Here is a 21340-nt window from a genome sequence, read left to right as displayed (position 1 = left end):
AACTGTTCCCCAGAAGTCGAGAGCATCGTATGAACGACACACGGAGATGAGAAATAGCGGTCGTTCCTCAGTCGCCCCTTCTTCCTCCGTGGCTCCATGTACCACTGCGAGGTGAAGAAGGATGAAGCGGAAATTACTTCGTCAAAGACGCGAGCTGGGTTCCCGCGCGCTTTCTCTTCTAGTGGCCGTACTCCCCATATACAACTATACCGCTACTACCATACGCCGACGCGTACTCATCTGGGTCGGGATGCCTTTTTCGTCGCCTGCACCTCCTCTCAGAGCGCGGGTTCAGCTGGTGCGACGATAATGAACAGAGTCTTTTGGGCCGATTTTCTTTTCCCACTTCCTTACCCTCTTTCCATTCCTCCTCACCCGTTCCTTTCTCTCTGGTATACGGTCTACGCGTCGGAAAGGAAGTGAGGAAGCTGGAGGATAGAGACGGGGGAGATCTGGATTTATATATAGCACCGAGCGCGTCGTCGGGTGTGTGCGCGGTCGAGAGTTATCGGAAAGTGCCGGCAGCTTGCAACGGTGGAGACCCCTCCCTCCGCATCCAGCCGCGGGTGACAAATGGAGACTCGGTTGACCGCGCTGAAGGGACCCCGCGCTTCAGCGGGGATGACGAGCCTACCGTCGCGAAAACGCGCTGCTTTCGGAAAGATGGGAGCTTGGATGAGGGAAGAGGCGAAGGTGAAGGTAGCGCTTTAAGGGCGCTTTGTGTTTCAGCAGCGGCGCCGAAGAGAACGAGTCGCGACGAACATCCGTCAGTCTCGGTGACGACGTGCCGGAATTTGTGCGGCGGAGGAGGAAGCCTCGAGCGAGAAGCCACACGAAATGTTAACGCCACCGCGGGGTGGCCAAAGCGAGGCGAGTAGGCGGGAAAAGGAAAAGAAGACCTTCACGTTACGCGAGCAGGAAGAAGCTGGCTGTTTATATACGTGCGTGGCTCTCGGAATCGGCGTTTAGTTGCGAACGCTGACTCGACATCCTTCGAAAGAGGACTGACGAACATCTTTTCGCTTCATTCTTCGAACCCCCTTGAGAAGCACTTGAGGGGTTGGAGCACTTCTCCGCGTAACGGTATTAGTATCGAGCAGATGGCACTTCTGCAGCAGCACGGCGGTAACTCTGAAAGAGAGATGAGCCGGCCAGAGCCACCGTGATCAGACGCCGCGTCATCAAGATTTGTGCGTGCAGCTTGAAATAGAAAAAAAAAAAAAAAAAAAAAACAGAGCTAAGAGAACTGGGGAAAGTTGGCAAGGAAGGTTAAGGCCACAGATGATCTTCCTTTCCCTCCACGGAGGGCGACTTTCAGCTCTCTTCGGGGCAAGACATCAAAGCCACGTCAGGAGACCAGCGCTATTTGCCAGGGCTTTTCTCAAAGCAATACTGTTCCGGGTGACCCTGCCACTTCCGGCACTTATTATAGAGCGCAGCCATCCTCTATAGAGAAACGGCGGAGCTTTTCTATCTCGAACATGATCACACCCAGAATGAGGAACACGCTGGCGTTCGCGAGCATTTGCCGCTGTTTCTCTCTCCTTATCAATAACTCCTCAAAGCCAAGATATGGAAACAATGCCCAGGCGCTAGGAGACATATGGGTCTCGTTAACCGGAGTCGCATTGCGAGCCCCCTCGCGACACAAATGATTTATTTATGAAACAGCTTTTGTAGTCGAGGGGAGAGCAGGGCTCAGAACAAGCAAGCTACGGCCGCCACCCCCTCAGCCTCGCCCATGGAGAGCGCATGTGTAGTTGCAAACGAAATAGATCGGCACGTAAGAGCGGACAAAGCTGCAAGGATAAATGTGTGATCAGTGAGAAGGCGGCCAAGCCGAGAACTACACCGATAAGGCGGACAAAGTACAGATTACGCCACTCGAGGGTCTTCTCGCGATGTGATATATATAGACTAACGCCGCAGCACTCGCCAACCTGAAAAAGGTGGAAGACCGAGGGAGAGGACGAGGATTAAGCGAGAGTGTCCTCGATAATCCGCTGACGCAGTGCCGGATTATGTACAAGATTTAGCCGGCCGAGTACGTCTTTTCGTATCTTGCGTGTCGCGCGGCGGTCTTCTTCCTAACATCATCCGGACCTTAGCTCTTCTTTCTGGCTCCGTCCGGTCGTCTCGATGTGATACACATCCCAGTCCTCTCCTCCTTTCCACAGTGATACGCCGGATGACTGGGCGGCAAGCAAGACAGACACGAGTGATGCTGTCTCGGGATTGAGAGAGTGCGCTCTTCAAGCTCCAGTGGATGATCTTCGCAGTATCTCACTGCTGCTAGCGTTAAGAAGGATGGAGACCTGTAACGCGACATGGCCGCCTATAAGCTGACTTTATGTGGCAAGGTTAACGCCAATACTTGCTTTTCGCGGAGATTGCTCCTCTTGCCATATTTACTACCAATAGAGCCCACTAAGGCAAGCGAGAATGAGTGAATGATGCCGCACACTTTGTGTACCCTCTTAAAGCAACAGTTTCAAGTCCAGCAGTCTCGTCCACCTGTGGTTACAGAGGACCTCGGGGAGGGGGGGGGGGGGGGGGGTGGGATTTACTGTTCCCTCTATCGCTCGCTCATCAGCTTGGCTGCAGTCAGGTGTAACTGCAAATGTAACAGGGTGACAGTAGGGGCTAGTCAGTTAAACTTACACGAGGATTAACCAACGATAAAACACGAGGTTCAGCGCTACATCCTATATGGCCTCTTTCCGATCGTTTGGTTTGCGTTTGTGGTACACGAGCGCCTTGCTTTTTGCCTCCATCGAAAAGCGGCTGCCGAGGTCGGTGCTTTCATACTGGTTCCGTTATGAGTTCCGTTCGGCAGTCTCCATTTCTGCGAAGCTGGTGAATATTTGGAGTGTGTCGATTGGTATAGTACGATTGCTATGGGCGCATTCCCCTCTCCATTCTTTAACGGCCCTCTTCTGCTTCTGATGCGTAAGAAATCCAACAGTTCCTCAGCACAACCGAAGTACGCAGCTCAAGTGTCCGAATCGAATGTCCGCCGCAAAGTTACAAAGGTGAAAAAGTCCTCCCTGCGTATTTTTTGTCTTCGTCTATAACTTCCTCTCCTTATCTTTTTTTCCTGAAATTGGGCTCTGCCAGCACTCGTGTACTGTCCGTCCACTGATTACGGAAGCAGCAGAGACCGGCGACGACTTCATTTCGCGCTCATTACATTCCCTCCGAGACCGGCAACGACGGTCCTTTTTCTCGTGTGTGTGTGTTTGTCTTTTTTGTTTGACTATTTTCTTTATTTACTTTGGGGTTTTTGAAAAACGTGCGAGTCCGCTCGTGTATGTACATGAAAATTTTTTCGACAAAATCAAAAGTAATTGCGAGCGAGAAGCCGTGCGATTATTACGTGAACGACAGAGGGCCATGAAAGTCCATGGAATGAAAAATAAATAAATAAATAAAGCGCGAGAACTCGCACAAGCGAAAATGAGAAAGTTCGAAACCTATACGGGAAGAAAAAAAAAAAAAAGCTCCAATATAGAAACGAGTGGCAGTTCTTTTGGACTTCGAAGCCAATCCGTGAAGAAAACAGAAAGAAGAGAGAAAAGAGGAAAACCGCGGGGAAATGAGGAAAACGCACAGAGGTTCCCTTTTTTTTTTTCCCCTCTCTCTTTTTCTTTTTCTCGATGTTGTGCTGAGGCTGTTCCCACACCGTCGCGGTGGTGGTCTTCGCAAGTCCCGGCCGTCTCCTCCGAACGCACATTCGCGAAGAGAAATGAAGACACGACGGAGATGACTCGACATAGAGGAGGCTGAGACGACGGGGTGCCAAGTAATTCCAGCTAGGCAGGTCTTTCCTGCGAGTGTGCACCGCGTACAGGCGCCCGCCTCTGCCCACCCACCCGCAACAGCTCCGTCGCAATTCGGCAGTTCTACGCGGACAGTACGTGCCGTGCTATTATCGCGTCTAATATCTTTTTTCTCTCTCTTTTTTTAGCTCTCCATCTCTCGCCACACGGTCGGTGCTTCTACTGCGCAGCGCGAAAGACCTCATTTCTTCATTCGCCCTCCACTCGTCCCAAAATTGTGCCGCTTCGAAGAAACAGAGAAGTATGATTTTGGCCAACTCGGCGACAGCAAGAAAAGGCTGGCTCAACATAATAGCCGCGACTTCCTTCTCATAGCTTTGCGCCCAAACTTCTCTTGTTTCTTACCAAGCATACCACCTTCTCTCTCTCTCTCTCTCTCTCTCTCTCTCTCTCTCTCTCTCTCTCTCTCTCTCTCTCTCTCTCTCTCTCTCTCTCTCTCTCTCTCTCTCTCTCTCTTTTTTTTTTTTTTTTTTTACGTGCACGAGGCTTTGTTGCGCCATAAATGGATACAACAAAAAATACCAACTTTCCCGTCAGGAAATAATATCACAAGAGAAGGGAAAGTAATTCATTCTACAATAACACCACCTTGCGGTTTTCAAAACCGCACAATACATATCCACGGAGCGTTTTTTTATTATTGTTATTATTTTGCCCCCCCCCCCCCCTTTTTTTTTTTTCCGAATGGCATCGGCAGCTTCCTTCCAGTCCCCTCCGATGTCGTTCTTTCCTTCTCCGTTATTTCTTTCCCTTTTTCTCTTTTCCGGTCTTGTCGCATTCCTTATTCATTCTGTCCCAAAGCCGGCTGTTGTGATTACAGAGAGCCGCCGCGCACGACTTCATCGCAACTTGCACGGCCCTTGGAAGGCGCACGGACTGTGTCCCGCGTGTTGCCTGTTATTACGAGGCCGCGGTTTTTGCCTGTTGCCCGGGTCGGCCCATAGGTGTCGCCACACGCCCGCGCGGCCTCCAGAAGAAGCACCCTCCGAGGGCCACGAGAAAATAATTGCGAGCTGCATTGGGCGGCCCTGCAATCGCACATTCACCCACCCACGATAGCAGCAGTTGCAGGCGACGTGAACTGGTTTATATATTTTAATACCGGGGGCCCGCCGGCGGAAAAGAAAAAAAAAAAACGTACCGCTACTGGGTGGTACACGGGCGCAGTGCGATACACATGCGCAGTTTTAGCTGTAATGCAATAAGGTAACAAAAAAAGAAAGAGTGCTGTTGTCGACTTCCGCCGAAACCGTATGTTTTTAAGGCTCCGGGGAAAAGAAAACAATTTAGCGTTGTGGGCGGGGGTGACTTTTGCAGAAGCGGCCATAAAGCGATAAAGCGAGAGCACAACGTAGCATGCATCCGCGTGCTAGAGCCACCGATTCCGCCTTGATGACTCTGTTGTCGTCGCAGGCAGCGCTATGGCGGTCGGTTGATTGAGACGTTTCCCAGAAGGGCGGTGTTCGCGCCTCGGGATGGCGCGGGGGCGGCGCGGCAGATACGGGAGAACGCAAAAACTACAGGCCTCGAGAGCCGTCATTTCTTTTGCATGCCAGGTGTAATACAATTTCCGGTGTCGACATCAGCGGGCTTCATCACATGTATACAGAGGGTAACATGGCGCCGTCAGGGTCCGCTGCTTCTTCGTCCAGGTGCATCAATGCGACGCCGCAGGGCGGGGTGGGTGACGGCTGGGGATGTCCGGAATAGTGAGAGCACAGCGAGCACGTGCAGATAACGGCTCGAACTGCAGTCGCTGCAGCACTGCTCGAGTCGTCTCGATGCGTTCCTGGATGGCGTGTTCGTGCCGGACGTCTAAATGTTTTCCTTTTCCCTTCTTTTTTTTTTTTTCTCTCTGGATCGGAATACAGCTGCAATAACTCGGAGCGGAAGTCGCTCGAAATGACTCGGGGCGGCCATTTTCCCGTACAGGATTTTAGTTCGGCGAGAATTAAAGAGGTTCTTCATTTCCCGTCGAGTCTGGTATCGATCGGCATGCTGCGGATGAGCAATTTCACGTACAGCAGCGGGCTACGTAACAGCTGTGCGGCCGATCTTTTTCTTGGTGCTTCGTATGTATGGCATGCATTTGAACGGGGACAGGGACATGAAATGGTATAAAGGACGTGAACGGGTAGAAGGACTTGAAAAGGCCGAGGCAAGAAAGAGGACAGTGACTTGAACGGGTGCAAGGACTTGACTAACGTTACGAAAGAGGACCCTAGGCACGGAATGAAATTGCCTAATAATTTATTACTCCTTAAAAAAAAATAGAAAAAAAAACGAGGATAATGTCCGGCCATTGATGACAGCTAAAAACTGCTTCTTACAGGACATCTACGCTATCGATAGGGGCAAAAACGTGCCAACTTCAATAAGCCCGCGATTGTCCGGAGTTTCGTAAATGTGGCAGAAATAACGGGGAACTGCGCACTTAGCCCGAACCGCGAAATAACTACGAATAAAGTCGTGTACAGAACTCGGAGCGGGAAGGTGACATTCCCAATCGGTTCTTCCCGGGGCCCCGCCCCTGGTGAATAGCAGGTCGGTCCGTGATGCACTACGCAATCGGCTACGGGAAAGCGCTTCGCTGATTACCGCGACGCCTGCCGACGAAGTAAAATGGGCCAACGTTTTTCTGCCCAGCAACGCCACAATGCGATGGAACGGCGCTTTGGTCTCTCCGTAATTACTCGGCTCTTTATTGAATTACGTTCCTTATAATTGAGGGAGGCAAAAGCGGAAAGAAAAGCGACAGTCGGCTAATGAGCCCTCAGCGCATAATTCCCGTCCCAGGACTTCAAACAAAGCGGCGTTCTTTCTTTATATTCATTTTCCCACGCCCACAGATCCCAAAAGCATTTTCCCGCCTATTTGCGCGCTGGCCCCGGAGAGAACGAGCGGAATAAAAGATGCAGCGAGCGTTCTCTTTGTCAAAGCCCGCGAGACAGCGAGGCCCCGCCGCGTAGGTAAACACACAAAAGAGGCCAATTCTCGCACCCGCCAGCAAAAGTGCGCGAAATGCGGTGGCGGAGAAGGAGATCCTCTACGTCCGCCTGGCTTTACTGGCTTACAAATCGTGATGAATGGGCTGTCATTGTCTAATTATGATAAGCCCTCTTAAATACTGCACAATCAAAAGTCATGATCGGAACGCAGCGGAAACCCGTTTGAGGGAAAGATACGAGGAGAGGAGACATTTGAGGACATGAATAAATTAAAGACGCCGCAAGGGCCTCACTGACCGAGGCAGGCGAGGATGCACCAAGCATGCGCCGCGGCGAAGCACTCGGTGCTTGTCCGCACACTCTACTAGTCCAGAAGGCCTATTCGGCGGCGGCGGATGAGCTTATTGCACTGGGAATTAGCCGACCTCGACGGCCCACAGGCAAGCGCTTGACGTTAACGACGCTAACGACGAGCCCGCGCTCTAGCCGCTGCGTTTTATTATTATTTTTTTTTTTTCCTTTTCCCTCCTGACAACGACTCTGGACGAAGTCCCGTCGCGCGAAAACTCGGGCGTTGGTGAGAGATAAAGAGAAGGAGGGTACCACTAGGGTTGATTCCCTTTTTGTTATGCCCACTCTCTCAGCCATCCTGGTACCTCCACTTCTTTCACCAGCCCTAGCGCAAGAAAGAGAGCGTTCCGTGCCGTCACCGACCAGCACAAGACCGCGCCGACACCGCCTCACCGCCGGCGGAATTGGCGAGGTAATGAGCGCGCAAATCCATGGCTTGCGCGCGGCCGTGTCGGGAGAAGAGCGCGCGCCGGAGCCATCGAATTCAACTTAGCGCACTTTCAACGGCACGCGATGGCAGACCCGCTTCCTCGCTTGCCGGAGAATCGACGGGACCGCGCTGTCAATGCGCCGAGTACTGGGCAGTCCCGTTAACCACGTCCACTGGTTAGGTGCACATAATTAGGGCTCCAGTTACGTCTAGCCTATGTTGTCACTCAGCCACGGATGAAGTCCCCTCGAACGCTTGTGATTAGTACGCTGATGTGACCAATCCAGAGTACGTTCGACGTAATTACGATATAATATAATGCCACATACTAAACACCTTTTGTTTTTGTTTCACCTGCACGGGTGGTGCCCGAGTTTTCAAACTGGTCATCGTTCTTCCGAAGTCCTGCACGTTTCGCTCGAGGTCCGAGTAATGCGCGCGCCTGAACAGCTGCGTCATGAGAAGCGCGCAGATTAGTCAGACTTGCACATGCCGGTTACTGCTTAGGGCAGTGAATCTCGAAATCTTAATGTAACAGCTGTAAGCTTTCGCACGCCTGCGACGACAGGGTATTTATCATCTTGAGTGCATAACCCACCATCAAAGCTGTTGCTCAGACGACAGCGGTGATCTTAATGAACACTTATCAGCCCGCGAGGAAAAAAAAAAAGAAAATAAGGCGGAACCATGCAACAGAGAAAGGCAGTCACAATCAATAAGCAAACATTATCTCCGCATCTGAAGTGTGACGAGAATTATTAACTCTGAGCGCTTTTGGAAAAGGCGGCGAGCGCTAGGTCTCTCTGTCAAGAGGGCAAAAAGAAATGGGAAAGAAGGGGTTCCGGGGTGGTGCAGTGGTAAGACGCCCGACCACTGTCCGGAGTTCCCGGGTTCGAACCCGACCACGGCGGCTGCGTCTCGACGGAGGCGAAACGAAGTGGCGTCCGTGTGCTGTGCGATGTCAGCGCACGTTAAAGATCCCCAGGTGGTCGAAATTACTCCGTAGCCCTCCACTACGGCTCCTCTTTCTCTCTTTCCACTTTCACTCCCCTTTCAACCTTTCCCTTACGGCGCGTTTCAGGTGTCCACATAGCAAGTGTGACAGATACTGCGCCTTTCCCTTCCTGTGAACCAATTATTATTATTAAAGAAGGGGTTGGAAATATGAGCAAGAAGGGCACAATTATGCGCTTTGAAAACGTGGAGATGTGTGAGGGAAAGGGAAGGGAGAGATCATTCATCTTCCTCGAGAAAGTGCGTCGTATAATTGCGTCCCGTGCCCCTTGACAGATGGCTGACAAAACGTTCTTCGCATTTTGCTAGCATATTCCCGTCGGTCTATCTCCTCTGAATTCCTCGCCTGACCATACTGCCGACGAATATGAGGGTGGGAAAGAGAGAAAGGCACTGCAAAAGTGTAACGTCCTTCAAGTTCATGCTTATTTGCCACTCTCCTTATCGCCACTATCTGGTTGCGCGCCGAAAGAAAACGGCCCCATTTTTGTTCCTCCTAAATGATTCGCGCGCTGAGAAACAAAAGGTGTTTCGGAACCGGAGGGACTGCAGGGAGCGTAGCTGCGCGCATGACCATTTGTTTATTCCTGACCATTAAGCTTCCCGCCTGTCTTGGACGCAAATCGGTCTTGGCACGTCCTAACGAGCGAGAGAAACGTAACAGAGACAAAAAAAAAAAAAAAAAAGAGTGTCCAGTTTAGAAACGACTAAAACATTGCTTGGCGGTGCGGAGCGACAACAAACAGTCATCCGGCTGCAAAGCTTCTTTTCCGCCGCCGCCGCGATCTTCGGTTCCGATAGGCGTCGTGCGGATGGTGCACGCACACATGGCGCGTTGCAGCTGGCCGTTGGAGCGGAATGAAAAATGAATTCCTAGCGCTCGTTCTCACGCAGATCGGCCGCCTGTTGCCTCTTCTTCACGCAGCGCGCGTTTATGCGCCACGACCTCCGCAAGTGGGCTTCTGTTTGCATATGTGTGCGCAGACACGCACGCAGTACATGACGATACGCATGGAGGACCACGTTGGCCCCGTCTCTTCTCCCTGGTGAAGGCCAGGAGCGCTGACCACGTGGTAATGGAGGCGGTAGCAACTCCTATTTCATACTTGTCCTTGGCGAGGCGGCATATCTGGGCTTTAAAGCTGTGTTAGAACGCGACATGTTTAGAAAGCCTGCACTGAGTTTCGTACTTTGGAGTCACACGATCGAGGAGCACAAGCTCACGGAAGGGCTCAAAAACAGAGAAAGCCCCGAAGACCCCAGCGAGGAATCAGCGCAAGCATATGAGGGCGTTCCGCTCCCCCACCCCTCTCTCTCTCTCTCTCTCTCTCTGGAAATTGCCCTAAGCCGCGCCCTCACAGTGCGCGTCGTTCCAATGAGACCACCCCGCGTGCTTCATATATAAAGACCCTCATTCTCTCTCTCGCCCCCCCCCCCCCCCCCCCCCCCCCCCCCCATTATTTCTTACTACTTACTGCTTCAGAACTTTTCGGAGTAGCATACTACACTCCTCTTCTGCCGACAAGCCATTTCTCCGCTTCTGTATGCGCGATCTTATTGAGCCCTTATATCGGGGGTAGTGGAAACAAAAGAATGTGCATGAATTTTTTTAAAGGAACCAAGGTGCGCTATAAAAAGACAGCCACAGGAAAAAGCCAAGGAGACAGACAGTGCGCACTGTCTGTCTCCTTGGCTTTTTCCTGTGGCTGTCTTTTTATAGCGCACCTTGGTTCCTTTAAAGCAATGCACCAACTCGCCCAACAAGAAGTTCTTCTAAATGTGCATGAAATAAACGCATTCCTTTGCTCGACCAGTCTGCGCGTATGCTTCCCTGCCTTTACAGCGTCGTAGGCATGTTGAACTGAGCAAAAGGCCTCCATTTCTATTGTTTTTTTATTTAAAAACATACTGCCAGCCTTAGTGGCAGGCTTTAGGCAGGAACAGACAATGCATACATACATACATACCCTCTTAATCTCGTTCCACATAGGTTCCAGTTATAAGTGGAACTTTCAAAAAAGTTCCGCTTAATACGTGGAACTTTTAAAAAAAGTTCCACTTATAAGCGGAACGTATGTGAAACCAGATTAAGAGTGTAGTATCGGAGAAGAGAATAAAAAAATTAAATACATGGAACCGTAAGTAGCCATCATAAATAAATGCTTCGTAAAACAGTCCATTTCTAAAGGCGTCAAGGCCTGTGTATAGGCACGACTGATGTCCGAAACTTTCGTAATGCCAACTTACCTATGCACGCGTTTCAACACCGACTGATCCGAAAACTCTAAGCGATATTAGTAACTATAGCTTCAACAGCTTTAGCCCGTGCACGTTGTAGCGCTCTCTCGGTTTAAACTGTCGACGATCGCCGTTGGGCAAACACTCGGTCCCTAATCATTGGACAGCGAGGCAGCCGGCAGCGCAGAGCAATTCAAGCTCACCTTCTGGGTCCTGTCGAATTTCTTCTTTCCTAAGATCCAACTTGGACCTTGTGTACACTGCGATGTGAAACAGGGAAGAGAAAAGTACGAACAGTGTTAGCAACAAAAAGCGAAGGTTAGGAGGAAAGTTATGCACTTTATAAACGCGTATGGTGAACGTATGTAGAAATGCTCCGAACGGCACGCTTTTTATGCAAGTTTTAATGAGCCCTTCTTATGGGTATTTTGCACACCTTTTATTTAATCAACAGTTATAATCTCAAATGCGTGAAACGCTTGGTCTCTCCGAAAATTATTCATATGCATTTTAGTGCAGTCTAGGCTGATAACAGCGGGGATGATAAGTCCCAAGTGCAGCACATTTACAACCGGCGCAGCACAGGAAGGAACGAAAATTTTTATTGATTCAAGGCTCCCAGTAGGGAACGAACGTAAACTGAACTGCTGTTCGAAATGAACGATTTTTTTGCCCTACCTATATGCATATATGTTGCAGCGAAGACACGTCTACAAATTATCCTGCTGATGAAGAACAACCCCATCGACTTGCCGGAAAAGTGAGCCCGTCTGGACGAATTATACACGCTTAATTCCCGCCAACAACCTTCATTAACAACTTATTTCAGACTGTTCGCTATTCATTATGCAGACCGACTAGATGTGCAAACTCGGTTTGCAGCTCAAGCATCTCTGTTGCAAACACGAGGAGATTTAATCTCAAGCTAGTGCGTGCGCGCTTTCAATAGCCCGGCGTTATTCAGCAACGTTTAGAAACTCTAGGCGTACGTACAAAATGTTCTTGTAATGCTTTTCGCTATGAACACGACTATAATTCCTCATTCCTCGGAACAAAAGCCAGCCTATTCACTGGAGCGCTGTAAGTACATTAATCGAAACTCCACACATCTTCCACCACGTTAACACGAACAAGCGTTGTCACCATGCAGCTTACGTGTGTAGACGAGAGACGCTACGACGGCGACTAGGACTAGAGTGGCGATGGCGACCAGTAGGGCAACCAGGCGGCTCCGTGACGAAGACGCCGAGGACCCCGGGAAGCGCAGCTTCCAGAATCGGCACAGGGGCCTCTTCTTGAGCTTGGCGGAGGACGAGTGGGCGACGGCGACCGAGCGCGGACTTCCCGGCTCGTGGTGAGGGTGACCCCCGGGCAGCGGGGGCTTCAGGTCGGCCTCAGAAGGGTAGCCTGCTTTGTCCACCTGCCAAGAAGAGGCGGAAGAGAATAACATCATCATCCGAAGATATCAAAGCAGATGTGTACAGTGTTCTGCAACTTTATTGGAGCCGTTTTGAAAAATTATCCCGCCTCAATCGGAGGCTCATTTGCACTGAAACCTCGCGCGAAACGTGCGCGTTGTTGGCCCCTTTATTGCGCAACTAGTTTGAGTATGGGGCGCGCCTGATTTGGCCGCGCATAAGGAAAGACCTGTACTCACCTATGGCGCTGAAACGTGGAGGCTAACCAAGAGAGTTCTACTTAAGTTAAGGACAACCCAGAGGGCTATGGAACGAAAAATGGTAGGGGTAACATTAAGAGATAGAAAGCGTGCAGAGTGGGTCAGAGAAATAACTCAAGTTACCGACATTCTAGTGGAAATTAAGAAGAAGAAATGGACATGGGCAGGACATGTAGTGCGAAGAGAGGATAACCGATGGTCGCTGAGGGTAACAAACTGGATTCCAAGGGAAGGAAAGCGTAGCAGGGGGCGGCAGAAAGTTAGGCGGGCGGATGAGATTAAGAAGTTCGCAGGGGTCAAGTGGATGCAGCTAGCACAGAACCGGGTTAAGTGGAGAAATATGGGAGAGGCCTTCGCCCTGCAGTGGGTATAGTCAGGCTGATGATGATGATGATGATGAAGGAAAGGCCAGAACCGTCTGCAACGAGATTGAGGAGCAACACAGGCGGACGCAGTTTCTATCAAACAGTTGTAGCGCCATCTCGCGTCGCTGAAGAAAGGCGCTACGTTCTAAAGCGTCCAAGTAACGTGCCACATTTCTGTAATGGTGCTAGATGGCGCCACCACTGCCCTTCGCTCCTGCAGTCTCGTCACAGACGGCTCTGGTTTCTCAATATGCGGGGTGAAACCAGGTAAGCACAGCTGCAAGAGTTACTACACAACAAAAGCGTCAACAACGCGCAAGCTTTCTGCGTGGTTTCACCGCAAACGTACCTCAGATTGAGGCAGAAGAATGTTTTTTTTTAGACGGGTCCGATAAATTTGCAGAACACTGTATGCACAAACATACATCATATGCACATGTAACGCTGAAAGGAAGCGCGATCAGTATATTTATGAATCCGCTAATGTACTGCACACTTCTACGCGCCAAATATGCACTTCGCCTTTAACAATGCAGACAGTTCTGAAGTACTCGCACCTGATGTCGATTACTCAGGACGTTTTCCTATATCCAGAATAAAAGCTTGATTCACGGCTATTTCGGTATCGCCTTCATCGAAAAGCCGCGTGGCTGAGAGTCGAATTCGCGACCTTGTTCTGCTTTGCAACCGAAAGTTTTGTTCGCTGACTGGGAATGACACCAGTGCCAACGACGACCGGCCATTCGTTCGAAATCGTTATAAATCGATGGCGCCACAAACACTTAAAAGAGAGCCAGGCGAGGATCCAAGGAGTGGGCAGATGCGACAGGAGGGACCGAGGCGGCAGCACCCATGCAGAGGAGATGAGCGCGCTTTTCTCAGAACCTTTCGCGGGCTTGCGTGAGAGTCTATGTCGAGCCTCTTTGGTCCACACCCTGGACAGAGCGGGCGACGTCGCGCAAGGATCAGTATGAAAGGAGGGGCCCCGTGTAATCGGTAATCCTCATTGCGTGCTGCCCGCTGTGCAAGGGACCGTGTTCCGCATCGAGGAGTAAGAAGAGGACAGACAGCCCGAGCTCGACGATCGCCGGCATTAGCATTTCTCCCGAGTCTCATTTCGCGGCCGCGGGGGTTGCGATTAGATTTGGCACCCCCCTCCCTTCTTTCCTTATACATACGCGATCGATTCATCGCCGCGTCTCAGCCGTCGTTCACTCCCTCCCTCTCAGGTTCACTTCGTGAAACTGCCGTTCAATCTTTTCGGCGACGGCCAAGAGGCCGGATTATGCGCAACCGCCACGGCGTGTCCAGCGCATTTGATGCTTCCAGCCTTTCTCCGAGGATCCAGCGAGTCCCAGCTGAGTTGCATGTGTCGCTGTCAAGGCGGAGGGTGGCCACAAAAAGTGCCCGGTGTTTGCACGACAGCACTGTAGTCTCATCGGGAGCTTTCTTCTCAGGACTGTCTTCCAGAGAAGACCTGCTTTCACGCGCGCGCAAACGCGCGGCTACGCCAAGTTTAAACCATTCTGCGTTGTTGCAAGTAACCAAAATGGTGGCCGAGACAGTGATGCCGCAGTCAACAGCGCACAGTCTTTAAGTGGAAAGTGTGTTGGTTTTCAAGGGGGCGCGCCGCGCGTCACCGGTCGCGCTTTTGATAAACAGTGACTGGAAACATGCTCGCTGCAGCGAACGTCATAGATTTACACCGCGCTATTGCATGGGTTGTTAACTTCCACTGCGGTGCATGCATTTAGTAGCACGGTACTTCGTACGGCGGCATTCGATGCCAAGTCCGGGAGAAAAATGCCGTGTCGAGGGATTAGAAGAACGACTCGGGTGCCGTCATGGGCACACCAGCAACGAAGTGTCCGCTGGCTTGTCGCCGAAAGCTAGCTACATCGCACTTTGCCACGCATCGAGGGCATCACGCAATCGCATTCGTCAGCGCCTTTCGCGAGGTTTTCAGACATACAAGGCTGCCTTCAGCGAGTTCTTGTCCAGAGATTCCTGTGTAAACAGTAAAAACAGGGAGCGCACAGATGTTCGGAAGCCTCTACATGAACGGGATAATTTTTTAGAGTTCGCGCGTTTGAAAGATATACTGGGACATGATGACGGGAGCTGTACAACACGGTGTAAATTCCCAACGTCGTATTGTTTCCGTTGCCAAAATATACGCACATATAATAGTAAAACAAACCGGAATGCGTGGCGTGACTACGTTACAATGTCACTGTTCACGGGAGAAAGTGCGCTTGCGATGCCGGATCGGTTAGCCGCCTTGGTAGCGCCACCGTGGTGGCGGGATTTGCGGCTACGCAAAAGAACACAATACTCAAAACACTTGAGCTGACCGTCTTTCAGCCTCATCCTCCTCCTTGGACATCTCTCGACATTCAATGAGTCGCAACAATTGCATTCTGGTTCAACAACATTCAATGAGATAACGCTGGAATGGTTGTGTAACATGCGTGAAATCGGGAGGTGGTAATAAAACAAACACCCGTTTCCTGTCGAAAGTGACGCGGCTTCCATCCCCCGTCTCGACAAGCCCACGGCATCCACCAAGCAGCCTTTTGTCTTAGACACGCACGCAAAAACTGGCACCGACGCCGCGCTCGCGTCTCTCGCAATTAGCCCGATAGTCATCGTCTTCGCCGAGCGAGGGCGCGCGCCACAAAAACAATCGCCCCGCTCGCGCGGCATCAGCCCATTGAGGACGTCGAACTTCTCCCATTACCTCCAGCACGGACGTCCAACCAATTCGTCCAACAAAGCGGAGGAACAGGGACAGACAAACACACGCCTGCCAGTGCCTAGAGAAACAACCTGCCACGGCGGCGCGGTTTGATGGAAGACCTTCGCCTTCGCTGTTGTTTTCCATGCTTGAGCGGCATGCGCGCATGTATGAGACACACGAGCGTGTGTGGTGTGCGCGTGCGTGCAAAACGGCGGCGCAGGCCAATGCAGACCTCTTCGGAGCACACGCGGTAGCCGCCATTGAAAACTAAAGCCGCGCTCTTTGTTTTCTCCCAATGAGAGGTCGCCTCGCCTGGAAGGGGAGAGAATGCAGCCGCCCCTCTTCTTTTGCCGTCCGCGACGAACGCGGGAGGGGGACAGGAATTAGACGCGCGGGGCTCCTCCGTCGGATTGCGACGGGATCGCGGTAGGCACCTGCGCTGTTATGTGTGTGCGTGCGTGTGTGGTGAGTCGCGTAGGGAAAGGCTGTGCGGCTGCTATTTGAAGCCGAGGCTGCCTTGTCCCGCCGGAGCCTACCGACGGCAGGCGGCGGCGGCGTTCGGCGAATCTCTCGTGATGGATGATGACGTAACGGGTGTCGGATTTCAAGTTTCGCATTTCTCCGATTGGCCGATTCACTCCTCGCTGAATGTGCCTGTGATTGGCTCCGTCTAATGAAGAGTCTATTGCCACTACCTGAGGCGGCTGCCGCCGTCGGCCCCCCATTTCTTCTACTGGCGGCCTGGGTTGATCCCTGTTTCTTTACTGTCTGTCTCTCGCTTTTTTTTTTAACCCCAGCGCAGCAATCAATGCTCTGACGTTTGTTCGTACATCAAATCAAGCGAATGCCGCGCTATGACGAAGTGCGGGTGGTGAGGGGAAGCGGGCTGGCAGGGAAAGAGGGCGCATACAGCCGGGTGTTTGTTGTTTATGAAGAGTGGTATGCGAACTTCAGCACGCGCACGTTTTGTCGGATCACTTGTTCCGAGTGTATGCACGTGTTTTTTTTTTTTTTTTTTTTTTTTTTTTTTTTTTTTCCCTTGATCAGCGGCGACCCACCCGGTGTTCCGTCTTTGCTTAGCTCCGCAAAGGTTGTTTGACGACGCTTCTCGTATAGAGGATGGCACCGTTCTTAGAAACACGCAGCCGGGCAGCCGGAAGTGGCTTTGCTCGGCTGCATCGGAAACTACTGTGTGCTTTTCGATTGGCTCGAAGAAGTGGGCAGCGCCCCGAAATAAGGATTTATTGCTGAACGCTTCTAATCGTGAGTCATTGATTCGCGTTATAATTCGCGCATTTCGCTGGCTAGGGCACCAAGCCAATGATGGGCTTACAAATACACCGTTTGTTGAAGGATTGCTCTGTGCGAGTGGTTCAGCCCCGCAATCACTGAGCCCTCCTTACCCCCCCCCCCCCCCCCCACACACACCCTCCTTTTCTTTTTTTTTCCTGTCCTTGCAGGGGTCTTGAAAAAGTAATGTCAGTTGGAGAATGTGGCTGCAATCGGGTGCCTTTTAATAGAAGTCGCTTCAAGTCATAGTTTTGACAGAGCTGCAACGTTGAATTTCTGCTAAGAACACGCAGTGGCGTGTGCTCGCTCCCTCTTGCCCCACACCTACAGTGCATCTGCATCTGTTGCTCTGGTGCTCCATCGCAACAGTACGTTTAGGCTGTGCTAAAACTCTCTAATTGGAACCTTTAGAGCTGCACCTTCGTCGGCTTTGTCCTGATTACAGGTAGCTGAAGGCTTCGTGTTTCTCGAACTAAAAACAAAAAAGGATTAGAGGCGAAACTCAGAAGCCCGTAAGTAACTAATAGGTAGAAGCCGCAGGAGCTAGAAAGCATTGCGGAATGGAACGTTCCTCTTGCGCTTTCCTAGTTATTTTCTTTTTTATCGACCAGGAAGGACAACTTCCGTGACTCCACTTTAAAGCGAAAAGAAGACGACAACTTTCCACCAGAACGAAAGAGAAATAGAAGTGAAATAAAGAGAAACGTAAAGCGAAGTTATCGCAGATGTCGCAGCTCATTCAAGGAAATGCAAAGTATAACCACGCGCGCTTGCCTTCGTTTCTGTTCCGCGGGACAAAAAACCATTACCGAAGGCTTCCGCGAATGCGTAATTATAACGTCGCCTACTTGAGCGCAATTTCACCGCCGTCTCGTCTATCCGCGTTAACGGACACTTCTTTCCGCGTTTCTTGAGATTCCCCCTCTGCCGCCAAGGTGTTTCCTTTTCCAACCGCCGTAAACCCCGCCAGGCTTGCCGCCAACGCGCTTTCTTTTTTTCTTTTTTTTTTTCCATCTTCTTTCGAGCTCATCGTGTACAATGTCGTTCGTCTCTCCGCAAGACATGTACGCTACGCCTCACGGCGTGCGTTAGTGCATGCGTATATAGGCTCGCGATGTGGCCCCACAAATGGCTTTGCCTCTTCATTTTCCGCTGCCCTCAAAAATCTCCGGGAGCGAGCCGTGCGCGTCCCGCCGAATGATTGCACAAAGAGTGTGAGGAAAGATAAGAAACAATCGACGCAGCAGGCTCATATAGCTAGGACCTCTCTCTCTCTCACTCTGAAAAGCGTGCGCACAAAACTCGGGAACGCAATTTTCGACAAAATAACAGAATAACAACGATATAAACATTTTAAAGGAAGAAGAAGGAGAGGGGGTAGAAGAAAAAACAAAATCGCAATGCGAACTGGAAAGCCCGGGAATTGCCGCGACGAGAACCACACCGCGTATAGTGCTATATATATATATATATATATATATATATATATATATATACGGACGCTCTTGGAAGCCCACGGGAGGCCATCCGCCGTTTTAACTTCTTTCTTTCTTCAATCTCGGCTGGTGACCTTTATGGCGTCGTAAAAGTTTTGCTCTCTTCATTGGGCGCCTCCTCTTTTTCCGAGAGTCGAATGTAATCCACTATAAATTACCGCGGTCGCCGGAGCGTTCTCGGAGAGCCTCTCGGGCACGAAAGAACCTCGAGCGACCAACACCACCGCCGCATCGCTCACGACTCCTGCTGCTGTGAAGTCCCTCCTGCTGCTGCTGCCGCCGACGACGACGCCGGCCTCTCTCTCCCTCTCTTACTGTGGAAAGGAACCCAAGCATTTCGTGTCCCTCTTTGGTCTCTATGTCTGTACGATTTGCGCATACTTCTGGTTGCGCGATGCGTTCCGTTTAATGCATCACCTAATTCGAGGAGGTAAGTGTGGCCATGACTCGAGTCCTCAACACACTCACGTAGACACAAGCGCGTCCGTAGACTGCGCCGTCGCGGCGACCACCGAGACGTCATTATTACCCTGATCAGTATGCGAAGCCCGTGGACGTAGGACTCCTTACCCTTGCTTTCAATTATGTTATATCTTTTACTCGCTCACTTTCAGCTAGCTCCAGATTTCGACAAGTCACTTTATCCGAACCGGGTCAGAAAGGGGGAGGCACCGTCGCCTTTCGTGGTCAAAACACGCAGCGACGCCTCCTCTTCAATCTTCGGCCGGTACTCGTTCGGCGCTTTTAGCCGTGACCGAAGAAGCCCCCTTCAATGTCCTCAGCAATCCTCCCATCGTCCCCTCTCCCACTCTCCTTGCTTCAAGTTTATCCAGTTTCGCTCTATTTTCCGATGACTACAAGTTGAGAGTGAAAGTCAACGGTGTACTTTTTTTGCGACTTGTGTAGCAAGCGAGTAGTAGGCTCGCGGAATTTTAAAACGCAGCGCTCGCTTTGTGCGTTTATTCCTCTTCGGTTCAGATACGTATACCAACAGGTCTCGAGCTCTGGGCGTTGTCACCGGTCTCGAAAAGACCTCCGTCTCGCACTTCGAGCTGAATTTTATTGTTAAAATTGATGCTCAACAGTGGCTTCTCGAAGGCCCTTCTGTTCTCCTAACCTGCGCTCATCCTCTATCGAACGAGAATAAGCAGCTGAAAATTGTTTTCGCGATATTCTCTTGGTCTCGACAACTTCAGTTTCAGAAGCCCGAATCCCAAAGGAGGCAACGGAAAAAAAAAAAAAAAAAAAAAAAAAAACAGCGATAACGCGACAGTCCATTCTTTCCAAACACTATAATTGTATGCACGGCTTCGCCATTAAATCCCCATGAGGATCGAATTCACAGGTTCTCATACATGCACTAACCCAGCCTGACTCGCGAAAACACAGCGCCAGATTGTTTTCCTGGGCCTCGCCTTCTTCGTGGATCAGACGGCGAGTAACAAATATTAATTAAAGCCGCTTGAAGCACGACGGCAACGAACAGAAAGAAAACCAGGGTCAACAGACCGGCTGAGAGTCGCGATAACGGGTTAAGACGCTGCGAGGCGGGCTAATGTTGTGGCCGACTAATCCAAGAGCTCCCTACCGTGGCCTTGGACGTCCATTGCTCAAAGTGAGCAACTATTCATTAACGGCTCTGAATAATCACGCGACGCACACTCGTGCGCTCCCTGACCCGTCACCCCTGCTAAAGCACGACCGCCGCGAGGAAGGGCGGCCCGTCAGTTCGGTTATTTCAGTCAGGTTGTCCTGACATTAGCGTTAGTTATCTCGTCTCCTTAGTTAGTGTGTACTTAGTCAAATGGGAAGACTCGACTCTCGCGTCGCTTGTTTTATCTGAGCACGCGCATGCGGTGTCATCGGAAGCAGCTGCGAAAAGAAACAAAATAGTACACCCAAACACCTGTCCTCATTTGGACGGAGGGATAATGGGCACCTCTCCAGTTCCGTATGCTTCACCACCGCAGCCCACACACGATTGCGGATAGTCATGGTATGCTCAGCAATCCGAGAACATGGCACTGAGGAGCGCAGTGGTTAGATGGGCGCAAAGGTGAAGGGAGGGGGGTACAAGTGAAATATAAGCGGCGGCGGGAGTTCGCCCTGCTACAGGGCTTGGAGGGCTCTTCACAAACCGTAATTTGTCTCTCCTCTGGAGCCGGCGTTGTCAAGTCGTCAACGCGGACCGACCGACGCCGTCATGCAGAAGCGGCAGCAGAATGGTGGTGAAAGAGGCCATTTATGCCTTACCGCGCTGACAGCTCGATGCCTCCCTGACGTGGCCGGCGGCAAAGGCGGCGTTTGCCATTACCAGGCTAAAGAATCTCTCAGCCAGGGCAAAATAGGCCCAGCGATAAGAAGAAAAAGAAAGGAGGGCTCAAACTCGAGGCGGTTCTCTGCACCTCGCGGCGCAATGCTGCCTTCCCTTTTGACTCGGCCAAAGGAAAGACAATGAGAGAGAAGGGCCTCTAAAAAGGCAATGAAAAAGAACAAACAAAAACTAGGAAGGAGAGAAGCAGTCGACTTGGCGTTGAGGGAAGCCTCTTAGTGGAATTGGACTGAAAGGATAATGAGGGCCTCGAAAACAGAGAGAAGGATTCGCCCAGACGCCAGGGGTGTGGTCTAATGATTGGTTTGATTTAATTTAGTATCCGCTGGGCGCAGCCCTGCTTCCCCTGCCTCTCGCTATCCTCCAGCTCCCACGTGCGCGTTGCCGCACTTTTCGAGATAACAAAAAATGGCGGGAAAGTATACAACGCAATACAATACAATGAGTACAACAAAGAGAGGTATGTGTCATGCAGTTGACGCCACGCTCCTTCCGCGCTATGCAACACGATGACACCATTTGATGCCTGACGCAGTTCCTGTCCATTCCCTTGCCCTCCTGATTCAGATCCACCGCCGAGGCGTTTTACTACGTTTTAAGTCATTACTGTTGTCGGGCT

The 21340-nt window shown here is 51.1% G+C and overlaps 1 protein-coding gene across 6 annotated transcripts in view; it reads right to left on the bottom strand.

Annotated features, from left to right (window-relative positions):
- Positions 1-21340, bottom strand: part of LOC146193889 (uncharacterized) — a 397134-nt gene that overhangs the window by 27475 nt on the left and 348319 nt on the right. For all 6 annotated transcript variants that reach the window (XM_084602858.1, XM_084602859.1, XM_084602860.1 and 3 more), the window contains exons 3-4: positions 11976-12240; positions 11024-11080 (exon numbers count right to left, since the gene is read on the bottom strand). In XM_084602858.1, coding sequence (XP_084458984.1) covers positions 11024-11080; positions 11976-12240 — 322 coding nt within the window. The remainder of the gene's footprint in view (positions 1-11023; positions 11081-11975; positions 12241-21340) is intronic.

The sequence above is a fragment of the Amblyomma maculatum genome, chromosome 4 (assembly GCF_055883805.1).
Source record: "Amblyomma maculatum isolate TAMU_Amacu chromosome 4, ASM5588380v1, whole genome shotgun sequence".
Lineage (NCBI taxonomy): Eukaryota > Metazoa > Arthropoda > Arachnida > Ixodida > Ixodidae > Amblyomma > Amblyomma maculatum.
The sequence above is the reverse complement of the archived record's forward strand: the minus strand, read 5'-3'. Positions and strand labels throughout refer to the sequence as shown.